Raw genomic sequence first — 19,845 nt, 5'->3', positions numbered from 1 at the left:
TTTTTTTTTTTCCTCGAGGTAAAAAAAACTGAAAAAAAAAAAAACATTAAACACCAGGTCGCTCAGATCCCCTTAATCCTGAATTAACCGAACTGCTCGTAAATATTTACGGGTCCTTCATTTTAATGGTTGCTCTTTAAACAAAGCATTTTTTACAATGAACTTCATTTCAATTATCTTGATAAAGTCATGTGTGTTTATAAATGCAGAAGGCATGAGACGCATTGCTAAATGAGCACTCGCCAACAAAGCTGAATGTTCTCCAGCAGCCGTGTCCCCCAGACCTTCCCAACCTTCACGCTAAAGACCGCTGAGGCCCTCCTCCGCCAAATAGTTTAAGTGAATAGACATAATTTTCTTTCACTGGCTTTGGAAGACCGATGCTAAAATATTTCCTAAATTATCCCAAGAGATAGTTGATGTTTCAAAGCCCGCCCTTACATGAGGCGTTGGGGAGCAGCGCGGCCGCCGGCGCACCTACGTGGAGCAGCCGAAGCCGGCCTCTCCGCCACTGACCTCCGAGAGCAAATTGTTCGCAAAGGAGCGAGGGGAAATGATTTTCCTCCGGCCTTTGTGGCTGCCAGAGGTGCTGGTGCCCCGGCAGCTCGGCCGGGCTTTCCCGCTGCCCCGACCTGGCGGAACTCGGCCCGCCACGGGCTGCGCAGGGGCTGCGTGGCAGGGTCAGAGGCGCGGAGGACATCGCGAGGGGTGCACAGATTTCTCCTCTCACCGCAGTGCTTGTCGTTCGGTCACGGCAGACTTTATTATGTAATAACTGACAACAATTACAATAGGTCCGTAGTTCGAGACACGGGATGGTTAATTAATACAACAGTCACCGGGGGCAGGGACGCCAGCTAGCCGGGGGACCGGGAGACGATAGGCCTATTGCGAACTGCTTCAACGATGAGACAAACTCCTAATAGTGCTCTAAGAGGGAGGGGGGGGGAGGAGGGAATAGCTCGTGGCCTTGCTGTGGCATCTATTGCGAAGGAGCGAAATTCAGACCTAGAAAGCAGAGGTTCTGGGTAAGGTTTCCTCTTATTCATGGATAGCACAGCTCCCCCGTTGATTTAAGCGACTGTAATTTAATATGCATTTTATTATCGTAATTATAATTAATTTCCTTACCTTTATTTTGGCAAAGTAACTACCTAGACTACATCACTTTTAAGGAACGTGTCAAACATTTAACACCAGATAGTGTTCCCAAAGCTAACGTGCACTCACGATATCATCAACCAAACGGTCTAGGAAGGGGGTCTGGGTGAAGAGACTCCGAAAACACGTTTGTGAGCAAGACAAGATTTCCCAAAATACCTGACATACATAGACCACGTTTCACTTCTATAAAAAAAAAAAAAAAAAAAAAAAAGCCAGACTGATTTAAAGTTCCTGGGGGGGGGGGGGGGGGGGGGGCTCGGGAGGAGAAGAAGAAACGCATAGGGGGACTGAGGGAGCAGGAGAAGGATAAAAACAAACAAAAAACCACCCCAAGAACCCTAAACAAAACCCCAAAACCCCAAACTCAAAACTAAAGCAATATTCCCAACTGCATTTCTACTCCAGCGTTAGTCTCCTTTATTGCCTTTCTCCTTGTTCATCTTTTTCATTTTCATTCTTCTGTTCTGAAACCAGATTTTGACCTGTCTCTCTGTGAGATTTAAAATCCTAGCTACTTCGTATCGACGGTCTCGGGTAAGGTACATATTAAAGAGAAATTCCTTTTCCAGTTCCAGAGTTTGATATTTTGTGTAGGGACAACGCTTTTTCCTCGTTGAACGAGCGTGAATCCAGTTTGCTGCAGGGTTATCTGGAAGAAGGGAGGTATATGGGGAACGGGGTGGGGGGTTGGAGAGAAAGATCGTTAAATTAATTTAACGAAGGATGGACTGTTTTCACAACTTTGGAGAAATTATCATAAAAGCCTTAATGCCCCAGTCTGTTTACTGTACAAATGATGTCTTGATGGTAGGTGGTTATGTGGAGTCTTTTATGGGTGCTTGTTGCTGCTTGCGCTGGGGTAGGCGTCTAGACGTTTTTATAGGTTAGTAAAACTATCAGTTTTGCACATTCGAGCCTTACAGGTTTCGGCAATAAATCAAAGGAGCAATTTCTTCCTTTCTTTCTTTCTGTCCCTCTCTTTCTGCCCCTCTCTCTGCCTCTCTCCCTCCCTATTTTTTTCTTTTTTTTCTGTCTTTCTTTTTTTTTTTTTTTTACTTACTTGGGTCAAGTTGCTGCTGTTTCTCCTCCTTCAGATCGCTGCTCGGGCTGGGGTTGTGGCTGCAGGCGGCGGGGTCCTTGGAGCTGCCGGCAGCCGCCTTCTCCCGAGGCTCCTGGAGGAAAGAGCTGCACGTGTACTCGGGCACACCGATCCCCTGGGACTCCCGGGACGAGGAGCACTCAGTCCTTTTGGAAGAGGAGGAAGAGGAAGACGAGGAGGCAGCTGCTCCCGTCTCCGGCTTTATCCCGTAGTGGCGCCCGTTGGAAGAGCCGGAGCTGGACGCGGAGCCGCCGCTGCCGCCGCTGCCACCGCTACCGCCGCCGCCTCCTCCCGTGAAGCCCGGGAAGGGCTCAATCCAGGAGCGCACGTAGCGGCCAGCATCGGCTGCCCCTAAGTGGGGCTGATGCATGTAGGGGTGGTAGATCCCGGTCATTGCCGCAGGCGGCTGAGCGTGAACCGTGGACCAGGAGGTGGAGAACACGGTGGATTTTGGTGCAAAGCTACAGGAGGAAAAATCTGAACTCTCTGCAACACCTGATGGCCTGGAGGTCGCACTGTGACCTCCCTGGACGAATCTACTCCCGTAAACTTCTTCACTTTCATGGCCTATGAGAGAATCGACATAATAGTTACTTATGGTGCCACTAGACGACATTTTAGGCTCCCCTCTTAGTCATATAAAAGGTTACACTGTTAACTGTATATGATACCCTCCCGGAGAACAATCGTAGTATTTTGCAGACTGCAACCTTCAACCATTGGTTGCGGAGCCCACGTGATCATATTTACCAATACTGCGAGTAAATCAATCCGCTAAACTGGGGCTGCTGTGATTAAAAAAAAAAAATTCATCAACAACAGCCCCGCAACAGCGCACCGCGCCGGCTGCGCGCCCGCACCGCGCTGGAGCCGCCCTCCCGCCCTTCCTTCCCGCTTGCCGGCCTGCCCTGCCCTGCCTTTCTCTGCCCTGCCCTGCTTGACTGCCTGCCTGCCTGCATGCTTGCCTGCCTTGCCCACCTTCGTTGCCCCTCTGCCCTGCTTGCCTGCCTGACTGCCTGCCCTGCCTGCCCAGGGCGCGGCGGGCGTGGCCGCACTGGCAGCCCACGGCCACGGCGGGCGCGGACTATTTCTTCACCTCCTTTGAATGATTTCTGCCATTCATTTCTTAATCAATGAGAGGCAGGGTGTTTAAATGAATCCAACAGCCTTGGCTTGCTAATCACACTCCAAGCTGCTGAGGAAACCCGCTGGGAAAGGGGGATTCTTGCCTGTAAAAACAAACCATCGCAAGCTGGGACTGTAACGACTTCTCATAAAACAGGAAAATGTTACAGTAAAAGCACATTGCGGTACTTCCATATTTCAGAGCATGTGCGGGTATTATTATCCTCCCCCACCCCCACCCGAGCAGAAAGTTTCCATGAAAAGAATACACTTTTTAAAAGAGATGCTCATTGTGTTGTTTTAAAACAGGTGGAAGACCTCTGTAATGATTTTATGCCTTTCAATAAAAGTTTTATGAGGTGTATTTGATTATAGATTAATGTGTCCCTAATAAAATGGACGGGTGGAAACAGCAAAACCTGTGTCTCCGAGCACTACTGACGTGTGGCCGAACATATGCTCCTGTCTCTGCGAAATTTTGGGGTTACAGAACTCCAACACAGACCTCTTATGGTGCCCAGCGCGGCCGCGGGAAGAGCCGCGCAGGCAGGCGGGCTGGCAGGCTCCGGCCCATTGAGGGGTCCGGGGCTACCGCTGTCCTCCTCTCCCGGACAGAGCTGCCTCCTCTGCCTCTAGTTCAGAGGAAGCCGGGCCGGGCCGCGCTGGCCACGTTCAATGCCTACGTGAGGTTTCTGCCCGCTCTGCTTCCTTTTCCTTCTCCCTTCTTCCCTCCCGCCACGATTATCCTTCCCGAGTGAAACGGTGCCCGATTAGCAGTGAAAACTGGATTACCCACGGTCTTCTGCCCATGCCTGCTCTCCCAAGCGAGGGACGGCTGCTGAGACGGGATCTGGAGGAAACGCATACAGTTAGTGGGGAGCCCGCAGCGCGGCCCTCTGAGGGCACGAACAACAGCACTGAGAAAACACTTCCTACTAGCGGGCCGGTATTAGGAAGGGACTGAAATTCCTGTTTATTTTATGATTGATTACTCTCTTAGGTTGTGTTCTTCCTTTTTTTTCTTTGTATCTTTTTTTCCCCGACTTTCCTTTTTTATTATTTATTATATTTTAAAAAATATTTAGCATTTTCCTTTACATTTTCAAAATTCTCTTAGAGTTTTGCCTAGAAGCAGAGTTTGTGTTGTGGCGAAGAATTGCCTCTCGCTTCACACCGATAAAGCACAGAGATTACAGTGGCTCCTTTTTTATACCCCTTAAACGCTTGGTATAGAGCCAGCTAAATGCTTCCCACTCCTGAAACATCTTTGGTGATGTAGCAAGTATCTTTAGAGAGGAAGAAAAGACGGTTTAAATACGTGCAATGTTTAAGGAGTTTGGGGGTTCTGTGGATTTTTTTTTTTTCTGAGCACCGTTTTGTTGTTTGTTTTCGAAACTAGAGCGAGTACAAAATACCTACGTGCTTGCTGCTCCCGCAGCCTCAAAATGATAATGCTTCCGTTTGAGGAAAATACTCCTACGAGGAAAATTGCACATGAGAAAGTACTGGATTAAATTAAATACCAGCGACAAGACAGCAAAATACAACGTCACCAGTTGCAATATGAGCAGTATCAGTGTCACCAACTCAGATAACATTGGCAGTATCTTGCTTTTAATTTCTTGATTTAGAAACTGCTAAGAGGAGGAATAGGTGTTGATTACAAGCAAGATGGTTTCCCAGCGCAAACAGTAGCCACGATATTTTTCCAGTACTGTTTGAAGGTGCAAGTATGCCCTAGTATTTGCACTTCAATTTGGAGTCATGTTCACTTGCAAGCCATTTGCAGTCTGTTCAGTATTTCTGAACACACAGCCACTCACCCGCTCGCTGTTTCACACACACGCCCTTCCTCAGCTTCCAGAGCAGAGCCCTGCTCATAACATTTTCCGGCTATGTACAGAAAGGGTTAAGAGTCGTGAACTTCATTATCTGGATGTATGCTACTAAAACGGAATTGCGCGAAATAAAACGATCTCTGAACAAACAGAAACAGTGCAGGGTGACAAAAGTAGGTCTGAAGAGGCTAGTATACTTTTGTAAGCACGATTGGCAGCTTAAAAAATAGCCAATCTTGCCAGATGTTTGAGGGAATATTTCCCCATCCACCATCTTCTGAAAGCTCTTGGCTGACCAAGAACAGACTCTGTAGTATTTACTCATACCAGCTTTGCTTTTGATATGATTTGTTTTGTTCGTGGTGGTTTTTTTCTTTGTTTATTTTGGTTTGTTTTCAAGCGAGAAAAGATACGAAATCAGAGTCTACACATTATAAGCACAGTGAGTGATTTTTTAAATCAACATATGAACGTCAAATAAAATGACACACATATTGCTGACAGCTTGTAGTAGAAAGATTTTTTATCACTTACCATTTATGAGCTGATTGGATGAGAATGTCCAGTTTAGGTCATAATATTTTACTATGTTTTTCTTTCTCTCTCTCTCTCTCTCTTTTTTTTTTTTTTTCTTTTTTTTTTTTTTTTTCTTTTTTTTCTTTTCTTTTTTTTTCCTTTTTTTTCTTTTACTCGTGTGTTTGGGCTTTTGGGTTTGTTTGGTTGGGTTTTTTTGCTTGTTGGGTTGATTTTGTGTTTTTTCTTTTTCTTTTTTCTTTTTCATTCAGTTTGTCAGACTGCGAATATCACACAATATTTTATCAATTAATCATTTGTTTACAGGCATAACTATAAATTGATCATGTTTACATCATTTCCCGCCTCAGTCTCCACCCCACCCCTAAAAAAAAGGAAGGGGAAAGAAAGAAAACCAGGCAGACACACACAAAGACCAGAATATTGCCAAGAAAGTACAGTACATCGTTCCAATGAGCTGCTGATTGCAGCTTGATTAAGAGTTCAACCTGCATCCCTACTTGAAATATTTGTAGAAAACCAAAGGAACCGCAGTAGTTTACAGAGTTTATTGCATTATACATGCGAACAGAACATGCACAAGAAGGACATATTGCTGCTGAACGACTACTATTCCACATATGCACCACAAGGAAATGTCTACAATGGAGAAGAAGGAAATATTCCATTTTACGAAGGACAATCTCTAAGTTCATTTGCGAGGATAATTACATTATAATGTGCTTCTCTTCCCCCCCTCCCAAAGTTTCCCCCCCGTTTTTCTTAAAGTATTGAGTGTACTCAAAACGTTATGGCCCGTGTAACAGCCCCACATAAATATCATTTTGTTAGTAAAAACATGAAAAAGTCACATTGCTTGGATGTTCGACAGTTCCAATAAGTTAAGACCAAATGATAATATTCAATAATAGTTACCCTGCATTACGATGAGAACAAAAATAAATTACACGTGCTAGGTTTTATATATACTCATCATAGTAATACATATTCACTTGCAGCGCTAAAAGAAGGACGAAGAGTCACATTCTATCAGAAAACAAAACAAAACAAAACAAAACAAACCCCAAAACAAATTGGAAAATGCCGGTTTTTTGCCAGAGTCTCTCCTGCCTTTAGCAAGTGGCGGTGCTGTGCCCATTCCTCACTGGGTGCCCCCCCCCGGGGTAAGGGTTTAAGAGAAGGTCAGATTAGCGGTCAGTTCCCGGATTCGGTTCTCCCTGCTCATCTTCTTGAGCTTCATTCTGCGGTTTTGAAACCAAATCTTGACCTGCCTGTCAGTGAGGTTTACGCTCTTACTGATCTCTAGACGGCGCTCTCGAGTGAGATACATATTGAATAAGAACTCTTTCTCTAATTCCAGTGTTTGGTGTTTAGTATAAGGACACCTCTTCTTTCTGCCACTCTTTGCAGTTAGCCAATTGCTTGTTGGAGTATCAGACTTGATTTCCTCTATCAAAATCAAAGAAGAAGAAAAAGAAGAAAAAAAAAATAAAAAATTCCTCAGGCTGTTAGAGTGTACCCTTGGCCATGACCCCTCCTCTGCAGTGTCTGGCTGATATGGTGGATGTGGGCATTAAACATAGCTCGGGAGAGATGTGGGCACTGAGGGGACCCTTTGCTAGGCTGGGGTCCCCTGTCCCCTCCACATGTCCCCTGCCTTGCGGCCAACCCGTGCTCCTGCCCCTTGCCGAAATGGGCTCTCAAGTTTTCAGCTGGGGGTTAGCATTTTAACAATATTTAACCTGCCATCAGCCCCATGGCCACATTTTAACGAGTCCAGCCTCGCCATGGCCGCCTCGAGCTCCCAGGACACTTGCTATGAAAATACCCCCATTACAAAAGCCCCTCGCACTGTATTTTGAAGCAGCATCCCCCCAGCCATCAGCTGAATTACACCAGCACACCTAGGAGCAGACACAGACGCTTTCCCATACAAAACAAAACAAAACAAAAAATTATTAATAACAAAAATATATACAAGAAATTAACACCCTCTGCCTCGTTTTTTTCTTTTAGATATTTTTTCCCCACCAGAAATATATTTGCCCCACATCAGCCTATGGGCTGTTAAATATAATTCAGTTAAAGAGTATCTCCATGCAAACACAGGCTAAAAATCGACCTAGAGGTTGCAAAGTACATTTTGATAGGATAAAATTTCCCGTTTTGAGATTCTTCGACACACGTCGTTCAAAAGGAAGGTTTTAGTGTCACTTTTAAAGGGAAAATAATATCAGATAACCACCACCTTTAGCTTTCAAACGCGTTTCAAAATACTGTTACACTTTTGGAGACAGACCCTAGGTTATCTAAAGCTCCACATTGAAATATTCCACCTTTGGACCAGGCAGATAGCGGGGCTGCTGCTTTCATTGTGCATTTTTTTTCAACTTTACCCAGCCTGGTAGCACCTATTCCTCACCTATTTAATAGGATCGTAATTAACTTTAAATGCAATCAAACCACAGCAAGGCTCAGTGAAAAAAAAAAAAATCAGAGAAAAAAAATCAGCGAATTATTAAGAGAGAAAAGTTGATCTGGTCGTATTTTACAACCTCCAGACCTGCTTTTTTAGAGGTATGGGGCTGCTTTTGGCTGCTGCAGCGCATTAAGGAGCACACGGCTACATTTCCGCATCACAGAGGCGGTCTGCATGCACGAGAGAGGCAGATCTCTACAGAAAATCTTTGGACCCTTTTGTGTAGCATTTTTGCCTGCCAAAATCTTCAGAGACACAGCACCTGCAGCCCGATACTCCTTAGCATTAAATGTGATGGCTGTGATGCTCGTTAGTATATTCGAGCGTGCTTTATGGTGCTGGCGTGTTGGAGTTACACCACGGCACGGCTTAAACTCGGTAATACAGACCTTTGCTCTCCTTCTCCTGGACTTCTGGGCTGGACACGGAGCCTTCGGGCAGGCAGCTCCGCTCGTCTTGCAACGTGGACTTGGGCTCGGGACTTTCCACTTGAGAGACTTTAGCAGTGCTGTCTTGGTTGTTCGGGTTTTCATTCATTTTCTTTTCCAGCTGAAGTTGAGCAGATATCTGCGGTTTGGAGCTGCCGCGAGGGTTTAACTGTAACATTACAGTTGAACTCGTTTCAGGGCTATTATTGTACTCTTGGGTTTTCCCAGTGGCGTAGGTCTGGCTCAGTCTAAAATATCCTGGGACGGGAACCTCGGGGTTCTCAATGGGACATGATTCAGACACCAGCCTCTGGTAGGAAGGGACGTCTGCAGAAACAAGTTTGGATCTCTTATCGGAATACATGCAGCAATTGCTTTCTTCTTTAATATTTGTAGTGAAGGAACAAGTGGGGACCTGCTGTGTAACAGGTTGCTCTATTCGACAAGATCTGTTCGGGTCTGTCCAAGTGTCTACTTGAGGTATATACGGATGTACATTCATACCCATATTTTGGTGATTAACTTCTCTTTTAGCCAGAGACGGAAGGAGTCCACAGGTTTGCATCCCATACGTCCCAATGTCTGTGCTAGGTGGCATATACATGCTGGCGCTGTTGGAGTAGAAACTGTCACTCCTGCACGCACTGATGAGAGAATCTACTAAAAAAGTATTAGCGGCAGGAGAGCTGTTGGGAAAGGACATTTTGGGGCGGAATTTGAGGAAGAGAGATTGTGTCCTTTGTAGGCTGACATCTCTAGGAAAACATTCCCGTGTAATTGCGGATGCCTCCGCGCCACCACATGACAGCCGGGCCAATGGCAGCGCCCGCCGCCCCGCGCGCCACCGCCCCGCCGCTGACGCGCCCCGCGCGCCGCCCCGCCGCGCCCCGCCGCGGTCAACAGCGACCCCTAGGCCGCGCGCGCCGGCACCGCACCCGCGCTGCGGCACCCGCCACGCGCCCCCCCGCGCGCCCCACCCCCCCTCCCTCTCCTCAGCGGCACCCCCACCCCCCCTACAGCCCCCACCCCCACCGCGGAGCCGCTTCCGCGGGCGCGGAACCCCCCGGGCGGCACGGGGAGACGTGCCTGGCCGCCATGGCTCCTGTGAAAGCCCCGCTCCTGACAAGTGCGGGGACAAAAGGTTGCGGGATTTATTAATGCGTATTAAGGAGAATCAGGGGCGATCAATAAAAGCCTCATCTACATTCTTAGGCTACTTGGTAATTTTCTTGCTTCTGAAGCTTTTTTAAGAGTTATACCCTCTGTTGCCGCGCACGGGAAGATATTTTATTAACAAATCAATCGAGACTTTGTAAAGGATAAGATTAATAGTTAAGATGTAGCATAATGGCGTTCGCGTTATGAATTATTGAAAATTATACTATTGATTTTTTCCCTCGCTGCTAACCGAGAAGGTCAATTTTTGTTTTAACACAAATCGTCAAATATTAAAAGCTAGACTTTTGTCATAACTTGTGTTTTATAGGGTGGCTACATTCCTAAAATTATTTTACAATGCTCTCGCCCGACCGCCTGGGAAAAAAAGTGGGGTTTTCACTTGCCCTGGAAAATGAAAGCATCATAAAGATAATTTCTGCTTCTGTAGTATTGCTCGTTAAAAATCATACAGAAACTCTTCCTCGATGCAACTCTTCCAGCAACTTTTTATTTCCTTTTCTTTTCTTTACTTTTATTTCCTTTTTTTCTTCCTTTTTTTTTTCCCCCTCAAGAAATGAGAGAAATGCATTTGTATTATAAAAAAATTAACTCCGAAGGCATCAGTAACTGTCTACATAGCAAAGCAGGCTTTTCCGTCCAAACATTTAAAATGTGTTTTCCTGTTTTCCCTCCCACTTCGTGCCCATATTCACACTTGGAATTATTACATTTTAAATAGTGATAGTACCAACTGTTTATTACTCTTTTCCCTTTCCTTCTCTTCCTTTTTTTCCCTTTTCTTTTATCTTTTTTTTTATTATTATTCTTTTCCTTTTTTCTTTTTTCCTATTTCCTTTTATTGTCTTTTTTCTTTTTTTCTTTTTTCTTTTTTTTTTTTTTCTCCTCTCTTCCCCAACTATTCTCAAACTGGTGTATTTATTCTCTGGGACTAATGCTGTCAAGGACTCTCGTCCAGACAAATTGAACTTGTTGATAATTTTTGTTTCGGATTCATCCGCCTGTTTATTTTGGGCCTTTCCACCATCAAAACAACCTTTCAGATCTCCAAGAGCGGGCAGCACGTGAAAGGATTTTTTAAAAATTTAAACGTGTCTTTCGCACAGCCAAAAACATGCGTTTTCCACCAGCGTGGATGTGAATTTTCCCTTTTCCTGGCATTTGGATGTTTTGCAGTTTACCGTACTCGCCTGGAAACAATAACCCTATTTAAAATTTCGCTGTGGCAATGAGACAGACCTTTTAAAACCTTACCGCAGCTGTTCAAATACAACATCATTGTCAGGTTAAGAGCCAGTGTCTTTTATAGCCGCAGCATCCAGCTTCTGGGTTGCCGGAGAGTTTAAATATTACCTTCGCAAGACTCGCTGCTCTCCAGACCTCTCCGCAGCATCCCCCGCGCCCGGCGCAGCCCCTGCCCGCTCCGGGCACGCTGCTCCGCTGCCGGGCTGAGCAGAGGAGCGGAACGAAGCTGCGGCGAGATGTCTGTCTGAGATCATGATCAGAGCCATTGCTAAGACTCGCCTGCGCCGGGAGAGAAGCTGCGCGGAGCCCACGACGCTCCCGCCGAGCGCGGCGTTCCCCCCCTCGCCTTCTAGCAATTTCCTCTTCTTCAACAACAGCCCGGGCAACCCACAGAGTTTAAAGAAACAAAATACTATTTTCTTGGATGCAGTTTAAGGCTTGACTGTTAAATCTAATCAGGAATTTTATGCCCATCAAGTGGCTCTTTCGTAACCTTTATTTACACTTTAAGAAAAGGGGGTCCCAGAAATATCCCATCTGAAATGTTAGCCCAGCGGCTTGCAGCGGGTTTTGCCCAACAGTAAAGTTCAAACAATCAGCAAACGCTGAGCTGCTTTCCACGCCAGCCTCTCTGGTGCTGGAGGAGCTGACTTCCTGGCTCCTGATTAGACATGAGGGCTCTTTGATTTTTAAAATTGAAAATATTAATTTCTTGCATGTCACTACACGATAAACCAAATGATTGCTGTGATGATAATAATTTAAATATCGTATTCAGGACTGGCGAACGGCTCCATAAAACCCTTTGCTTACGATAAATTATGAGGGTTTTTGAAAACGGGCAGCAATTTTTTCATTGAAAATGAACAGTAGGAAAGTTTTAAGTTTGATGTAAATAGAAGTTGAATAAACATGCGAAAGCCACTGGGGAACTAGAGACTCTGGGCATTTAATGTCACTCTTGTTTTAAATCATATTAAAATGGAATCAAGTAATTAACATTAATAAATAAATCAATATTCTGCAATAAATGAGATATACAATCTATAGTAATATAAAGGTTTTGCTCTCAGAGCCCAATGTTTTTCCCAGCGAGGGAGGAAAAAAAAAAAAAAAAAAAAAAAAAAAGAGAAAAAAAAGAAAAAAACACACACACACACAAAAACCCCCACAACAAAAACCCCCAACCAATAGGTCCATGCACATGTAAATTACTTTTTGTAATAAAACCAGATGGACATTACAGTTTTCTCCTCCAGAAAATGTCAGGGCTAGAAACTTGAGGTTACCAGACATGTAAGCAGGGTTTAATTTTCGCTGCCTTATCTCCCTAAACCTTATTAATGGTGATCCTCGGCTGTACTGAGGATTCCCATAGTTGCAATTTGCCGTACTTGTGTCTCATTATGGAAGGGGGATGGGAGGGAAGTACGAAAGAGTCTAGATATTTTGCAGATGCCTTCAGTAACAAAGGTATTACCAAAAATATCTTATTTTTAAAACAGGCTGGAACCCAGGAAGCTTTTAGTAAAATTTCTTTCATTTACTCGGTTTCAGCATTTTATTTAGGGTTCCTTGAAACGCGTGGGTTGTATATTTTATGCCACGCTGTTATATTGCAGGAGGATTGAATGATAGCTTTTATTTAAGAAAAAAAAAAGTTGGCTATGATATTGTGTCCTTTCTTCTTTCAATAATGCAACTGTCACGTTGCCCAGATTTCTATGTGCCGTATTTTCATAGAAAGAGTCGGCGTCTGGGTGAGGGCTCAGATTCCCTATTTTTTTTTTTTTTTTCGACTGAGGGCAAGGGAGTGTGTGTGAGGGGGAACACACGACGACGACACACTGATGAAATTATGCCTTTTTCTAAATATGAATGCTTATAAAATAAACAAACTAGCAAGCTGGCCATTTCTTCGAAGGTGTTATTGCTGAGCCTGGGGATCGCACAGCAGCATAGACTGTACTCCCAGATTCGCCTGAAGCAACAGCCCTTCCTCTATTGTATTTCTATATTTCTGTGGACACAGAAGTGCATAGATGGAATTATGAGATTTTATCGTGTAGATAGGACGCCGATTAAGCCCTCAGCCTCGATATTTGGCCTGTACATTTTAACTTTCGGCAGATCCTTGACGCATTTGTAGTTTATTCAGAAAATAAGCTAATGCCCTTTTCTTTCTCCTTAAACGATAAGCTCAAAGATACTTGAAAACAGCTTACAGCCTTTTCAGGCTAAAGGAACAAAACAGGAAAAGGGATAAATAAAGAAATAAATAAATATAACAAAAATAGAAGCGCTTGTAGACTTGGACAGAATCATCAGATTTACACGATGATTTAAAAAGAAGAAAATGGCGTTTCCATATCCCGGCATATAAATTTTTAATTAACAACACGCCCTGGCTCCCGTTACTCTTTTACAATGGCAGAGATCGGCCTCACTGTAACTGCGAAGGGCTGAAGCGCCTCGTACGGAGCCTGATGGGTTTGAGGTCGGTGTGGGTACTCCCAAGGAACACTCCCATGCCAAGAAAAACAAGTACACACAAAAACTTGGCTTAATGTTTTCCTCTTGACATAGGTGTCTCCACCGAGAGACCAGGAGATGTTCCTTGGGGATCCGGCAGAGCCTGCCGGGGCTACCTTTGGCGTCAGGGATCCCGAAGATTTCAGATTGTACAATCCCATTTTATTACTGAGGATAGGCTGCCTCTAGGAAAGTGTTAACAATGAACTTCTAAAAAACAAAACCAACAAAAGAACCACAACACAAACCAAAATAAAAACCCACAAAACCAAACAAAAACAAAACACCCCACCACCAAATTCCAAAACAAAAATGACAACAACAAAAACCCCACAAAAAAACCCCAGCAATCCGGTAGACAAAGTGCCAACAAATGCTTTCAGGAGGAACAGGACTTTAAAAAATGCGGAATATGTCTGAGACAATGTGAAATAGATTTCGATTAATTCTGCAAATATGCAGAAGTCAGCGAAGCCCTTTCTTTCCTCAGATTCGGACTGAAAGTGCGCACTGGAGGGAAAAATAAAACAGAAAACCTGAAAAATGGAACATGCTCAATTACTGGAGAATCCAGGAAATCCAGATCTTAATTTTAATTTTCTAATCTCTAGTTTCATTTTAATAGATCTCTTTTAAGTAATGCCTTGGCAAGGGAATATTCGAATATTAAAATATTTTCTTTTCACATTAGTCTTTCTGTATTTCTTTTTAAAAATAAGCGCTCTCATTATCTAACATTAATCTCGCCTTTAAATAAAATACGGTTTTTAAATTATGCTTTCTAAACCTAGAGGTCTTTGTTTTAAAAAGGCTCGAATTAGAATCGAAGATAAACTGTAAAAATGCATGGGATTTATATTACTTTTGTTCTATCCGCGTTAAGGCTGTCCTTACAGGAGTAGACGTGTTTTCGTTTCAGGGAACGAGTTCTGAATATATCTTTTTTCCTCTTTTTTTTCCCTAAAATTGTGTGGGGTTTGGTGGATTTTTTATTTTTTTTTAGGTTTTGGTTGTTTTTTTGTTTTTTGTTTTTTTTATAATACAAATGCATTATAAAAGGTTACGACAGCCTCTCCCTCCAAATAAAAAATTCTTTTAAAGTGGCATATTTCTCCAGCACGTCACGGTTATGGGTTATTTGTTTCATAAATCTTTTTGATGCTTTATTTCCTCGTTTGGAAGGTCCTGAAATCTTATCGTTACTTATACATTAGATATTTTATTAGCACTGGAATTATTATTAGGGGGCAAAGAGGCTGCGGGAAAAGAGGAGGACGAGGTGCGTTAGGGGGCACGGGCGCGCCCTCCTGTGGCCGTTCTCCGCCAGCACCGGGGAACCTCCGCCTCCCCGCCGCTCCCCGGCTCCCAGTCACTGTTTTCTTCCTTTCTTTTTAAATAGAAACTTAAAACTGCTATCACTAAGCATTTATACAAGATTAATGCTAGGGTGTTTCTCTTTTGTGGTGTCTTAGCGTTTTAAAGGCGTAATAAGCCGCTAAAATAGACTGTTAAAACACTGCAGGGAACAAAAAAAGCAAACGACTCGTTCTCGCCCTATGGATTAAGGCTCGGGAGAGACGCGAGAATTTTGCGATAAGGTCAGGCGAAATGCTTTGAGAAATTCCCCGCGGCTTTGCGCATTTCTAATTAATGGGCTTTGTGAGGAAATGCACATAGGCGTAAAAGCTCGATAGAAATCCCATCTTTCTCCCTATTTTTAGAAGCATTTCCTCTCCAGCCTCTCTATTTTTTTTCCATTAAAGAACACAAACAAAAAAATATTTCAGATTAAAAAATATAAACAAAAAAAGAAAATAATAATAATTTTTAAAAAACCGATTTGGGGGCAATTCCCGGTACGCGGAAGGGAAAGGGAGGGGAGAGGGGAGTCCGCCGTGTTCCGACTGGCGGGGACAGGAGGGGTATACGCTCCCCGCACGCCGCGGAGGGCTCACCTCGACCCAGATGAGATTTTCTTTGCGATACGATGCGATATGATGCATTTCCTAAAATGGCCAGCTATCCGGTAATAAGTGTGTGTGTGGTTGTGGTTGTGTGTGAGAGAGAGAGGAAGGGAGAGAGTGGGTGGTGGTTGAAAATAATAGTGGAACCTTAAGGCGCCTAATTATTCAGAAAGGTTAAAGGTGATGACCTTGACATTTTGGAAGTTCAAAGACATACACTTATGTTTTTCTTGATAAAAGGTTTTTAAAAATTTTTTTTTGGTCATTCTGCACTCTGCTTCCATTTCTCGATTTTTTTAATTCTTGGGATTTTGTGGATTTATTCGGGTACTTTTGCCTTGCCTGAGCGAGAGTGTAGCAAAGAGCCGCTTCGTTCTATTCAAAAAAGGGAAATTCTTTTCTCACTCCTAGCCTTTATTGCACTTTGCGGAAATCTCTTTTTCACTCACCAGAAGGTGTATAATATAACCCAATTAAGCTGTTTAGAACCTCGGATTTTATGGTGTTGTCTAGACAGTTCAAGGTTTTGTAAACAGCCCAGCCAGGTCACGTAAGATAAAGAGACGAGGAGCGGAGCGGACCCTCCGCCGCATCCGGCCCCGCGCAGGGCCCGCCGTTCAGGGCGTTCGCTGCTCTCCGGCCAGCGCCGCGCTCCGCTTGCCCTGCCGGGGGACCGTATTTAAGAGATCGACCGCTCTGCCTCCACGTTTCTTCCTTTTTATTTTTCTTTTCTTTTTTTTTTTTTTTTTTTTTTTTTTTTCTTTCTTCACTAATGCCAATTGTTTATAGCTCCCTCTCGTCCGACTCACTTCCAGCCTTCACTCTTTCACTATCCTTCACTAACAAGTAAATAATCATTGGCGTTGAGAATTCTGGGTTTACTGGAAGCCCGAACAGGTAAAACAAAGCAAACAAAAAAAAAAAAAAAAAAAAAAAAAAAATTTAACAATTGCCTTTTCATTGTTTATAGTAATTGTAGCACCATCAGAAGTGATGACCTGCAGACAGCCATGTTGGCTCTGCCTCGCAGAGAACAGGGAAGGCTGCTCATACCTACAAAGGGAGAGTTAGATATCTAAGCTATTATTTATTTTAAAATGCATTTTAAACAAACCGACTAGGCTTCCTGCCGTTATTATTAACAGACCTTGGCTCTAGTCCGAAAGAGCTAGGATTCTTTGGAGATGGAAATTCATACAGTGCACGGAATGTATAACCTTAACTTTACTAGAAACCATTTATTCTCATGAAAAAGACAGTGGCCCATGCTTTTGGATGACAATAGAAACATATATATATATATATATATATATATCGAATGTACATTTACCATCTCTTAAATAAACCGCATTCACTTAAAGGGAGGAAAGTGTTACCCTAGCTCAAAAGCAACAACATAGCCCCCCCGAACTCAATGAATCTCAAAGCAAATCTACCAGGCACACTGTGGGTCCATTGCTGGTACTGTGGGAGAGGAAAAAAAGCACCTTTGACGAGAAACACTTGAGAATGGACAGTTGGAGTTAGCCTAGTTTCCCCTTAAGAGAAATATGCTCTGCCAAGCCCCGAAATCTCCAGTGGCCATTCGGTGTGTGGAGTTGCACATGAAAATTAAACTTCACAGGGTGGATGTGTCAAGTAAACCAATTTACTTTCTGATTCAGATGGCAGGTCCGAGAGACCGGGATATTCTGTGTTGTTCTTTCTTCCTTTTCTCTTGCTCTCTAATTAATTTTTTAAATTGTTTTCCTTTTTTTTTTTTTTCTTTCTTTTTCTTTTTCTTTTTCTTTTTTCTTTTTTACTTTTTTTCCCTAAAACAAGGGATTCCCAGTGAAATATTGGAGTCGATCTCTGTTCAGTTTCTTTTCTTTCATCCTTCGATTCTGGAACCAGATTTTAACTTGCCGGTCAGTGAGGTTGAGCATTCTGGACAACTGCAGTCTTTTCTCTTTGTTTATGTACACGTTGAAGAAAAACTCCCGTTCCAGTTCTCTTATCTGATATTTGGTATAGGGACACCTCTTTTTCCTTGATCGCTGGGGAATTGCTGAAGTTCAAGAGAGAATAAACTGATTTATGCTGCTGCTACGAATATGCTCAGCTAGGAAGAGATCAGACACTTTGACAATATCCCATTGCCCGGAAAGTAGCCCTCTAGCAGTTCGAAAAAAAATTAAAAAATAAAAAAATTATCGGGGCTTTACTCTCTGGGTGACTTAATAAAAAAAAAAAAAATTGCATATTTTCCAGCTTCTCCTTAAAAGAGAGCACTTCAAGCAATACAGAGAGATATTTAAATGGGCTGGAAAAATTCCAAGTTTCTCAAACTCCTCTCACCACTTCCCCCCCCGCCCCAAACAAACGAAGATCTTAGGCTCTAAACCGAAGGCAGCTCTCAACACTACCTGTGAAATCTCCCGGTCTCCCCCCCGCCAAATCAACAATTTAATAACAATTAATATCCTCTTCCAAGAATACCTTAAGCCCACCTAAATTGGTTTCCTATCGTAAACACGCTTTACAACGGTAAAGGAAATCTTATAGGATATATAAAATCCTTTGGATGCTTATAAAATTGCACATAAAATGCGGCTTGACAAAGTGTTGGCCTTGTACTCTTGCCCCCAATTTACTACTGATACCTACCTGAACTGTTGCTCTTCTCTGCAACAGCCTCACCAGAAGGGGAATCGGCGCTGTTTGCTGGTGTCACTTTCTTCTCTTGGCTGGAAGGTGTTTTACTGCAAGTGCTGTTCTGGGCTTTCAAGTCTCCCTTGTCCGCGTCCCCCTCTCCCTCGGAGTGCTGCTGGTACGGGGGTCCGGGGGTTGTCTCGTAAAACTGGTCGAAGCCTTGCGGCAGGATACCGTTCCTCCCCACCGAGCTGTAGAAGTTGGAGGCGGCGGGAGATGGTCCGTGGTGGCCGCAGACAGGGTCCGTTTTGAATAACATTTCCGTCCTCCTGTTCGCAGGCTGCAGAAAGTCTCTGTGCATCACCTCTTCAGCTGAGTAATAAGGAGCATAACTGCCCCTGTACTGCCATTTGCTGCGCTCTAATCCGTATTCCCTGAATGCTACTTCGCGCACAGGTTGGACATGAGGTAAATTAGAAGAATAAGGAAAAGTCATTTGACAGGACGACGATTGCGACAAAAAAGAGGGTTTCGTCGAGAAATCTGAGGGTGAGACGTAATAAGCGCACCCTGGCAGATACATATTGGATGTGCCGTGATTGCAATCGTCAAACTCAGTCATGTCTTCCTTTTTGCGATTGCAAGCAACCAGGAGGCTTCAATGCATTGAACAAGATCCATCTATTGCACAAGAGGGTTTGGACAGGATCAACTAAGAAAAAATCCCCACCGTGTGCTGACGTGCAATTCATCTTGATTGATTCTAGTGGTAATTATGTCACGTGACGCGATGTAGAAATGTCCTTATATCTATATCAGCCCCTTGGAAAGGCTCCTACGATCTCTGCAAAGAGCCCTCCCAGCAATGATAGAGAAGCGCAGCGTTTGTACAAATATAGACGATTTTTCCCCTCATCCTTTCACCAGGCGATGAGATAAACGTAGGTGGTGCGGCTAATCACCTGGGGCCACGCCGTCCGGGCAGGCGCCTGCCCACCGCCGGAGCCCGGCGCTGAGCCCAGAGGCTGCCTGCCCCCCGCCCGCATCTCCACCCGGCCCGCCGGCAGCGAAGGGGGAGGCAGCCACCCTCAGGCAGGAGAGCCCCTCGGAGCGGAGCGGAGGGTGCGGGCAGCCGGCTCGGTACCCTCGGCCAGGAAACGTGGCCCCTCCTTGTTAGGGGCAGCGATGCTGCCCGGCCGGCGCTCGGGCAGATGATGAGCGAATAATGTTCTCTAAGAAAAGCCAAGTCCTATGCACACGCTCAAGAGCACGAGTGGATCTGCCCGTCCAGCTCCGACAATCCACAGCTGGTATCAAAACCGCTCAGGAAATTCAAAACCAGAGTCCCGATCACCTCATTTTCCCTCTCTTATAAGCCCAAACACTGCGAGCTTGTGTCAAGGCGCCAAGGGCAAACTGAAATGAGAAATACACAAACAGAACACCGTTCTGTAGCCAGGTTTATGAAAGGGAGACACTTTCGGGCTCTTCTGAAAAGCAAAGGACTAGGGCAGGAAGACAAGTCCACCAAGCACTGTTTCCTTGGAAAGCAGAGCAGCACACAAAGTGACCTCTGTTCCCGTGTCTCCAACTCCCACCAAAATGTTCATTTTCATTGGAAGGGAAAAGC

The 19,845-nt window shown here is 44.3% G+C and overlaps 3 protein-coding genes across 3 annotated transcripts; all 3 read right to left on the bottom strand.

The window, feature by feature from the left end:
- Positions 1 to 1,571: 1,571 nt before the first annotated feature.
- On the bottom strand, positions 1,572 to 2,879 carry HOXD9 (homeobox D9). Its single transcript, XM_030454492.1, has 2 exons — positions 2,225 to 2,879; positions 1,572 to 1,813 (listed from the first exon to the last, which is right to left on the bottom strand). The coding sequence occupies exons 1-2, from the start codon at positions 2,877 to 2,879 to the stop codon at positions 1,572 to 1,574; spliced, it is 897 nt and encodes a 298-aa protein (XP_030310352.1).
- Positions 2,880 to 6,931: 4,052 nt separating this feature from the next.
- On the bottom strand, positions 6,932 to 9,370 carry HOXD10 (homeobox D10). The gene is made up of 2 exons (XM_008505087.2): positions 8,629 to 9,370; positions 6,932 to 7,209 (listed from the first exon to the last, which is right to left on the bottom strand). The coding sequence occupies exons 1-2, from the start codon at positions 9,368 to 9,370 to the stop codon at positions 6,932 to 6,934; spliced, it is 1,020 nt and encodes a 339-aa protein (XP_008503309.1).
- Positions 9,371 to 17,341: 7,971 nt separating this feature from the next.
- On the bottom strand, positions 17,342 to 18,915 carry HOXD11 (homeobox D11). Its single transcript, XM_008505088.2, has 2 exons — positions 18,231 to 18,915; positions 17,342 to 17,631 (listed from the first exon to the last, which is right to left on the bottom strand). Exons 1-2 carry the CDS (start codon positions 18,835 to 18,837, stop codon positions 17,396 to 17,398), a joined length of 843 nt encoding a protein of 280 aa, XP_008503310.1. The 5' UTR covers positions 18,838 to 18,915; the 3' UTR covers positions 17,342 to 17,395.
- Between the last annotated feature and the right edge of the window lie 930 nt (positions 18,916 to 19,845).

The sequence above is a fragment of the Calypte anna genome, chromosome 7, assembly GCF_003957555.1.
Source record: "Calypte anna isolate BGI_N300 chromosome 7, bCalAnn1_v1.p, whole genome shotgun sequence".
NCBI classification, from domain to species: domain Eukaryota; kingdom Metazoa; phylum Chordata; class Aves; order Apodiformes; family Trochilidae; genus Calypte; species Calypte anna.
Note: the sequence above shows the minus strand (reverse complement) of the source record. Positions and strands in the feature narration are given on the sequence as shown.

Excerpts from the sequence above, each read along its gene's own strand:
- HOXD9 (XM_030454492.1), bottom strand. The coding sequence starts at position 2,879 with ATGTCGTCTAGTGGCACCATAAGTAACTATTATGTCGATTCTCTCATA. Across the intron at positions 1,814-2,224 it reads ACAGCAGCAACTTGACCCAA|ATAACCCTGCAGCAAACTGG; the intron begins GTAAGTAAAAAA and ends CCCTTCTTCCAG.
- HOXD10 (XM_008505087.2), bottom strand. The coding sequence starts at position 9,370 with ATGTCCTTTCCCAACAGCTCTCCTGCCGCTAATACTTTTTTAGTAGAT. Across the intron at positions 7,210-8,628 it reads CCAGGAGAAGGAGAGCAAAG|AGGAAATCAAGTCTGATACT; the intron begins GTCTGTATTACC and ends TGATTTTGATAG.
- HOXD11 (XM_008505088.2), bottom strand. The coding sequence starts at position 18,837 with ATGACTGAGTTTGACGATTGCAATCACGGCACATCCAATATGTATCTG. Across the intron at positions 17,632-18,230 it reads AGAGAAGAGCAACAGTTCAG|CAATTCCCCAGCGATCAAGG; the intron begins GTAGGTATCAGT and ends CTTGAACTTCAG.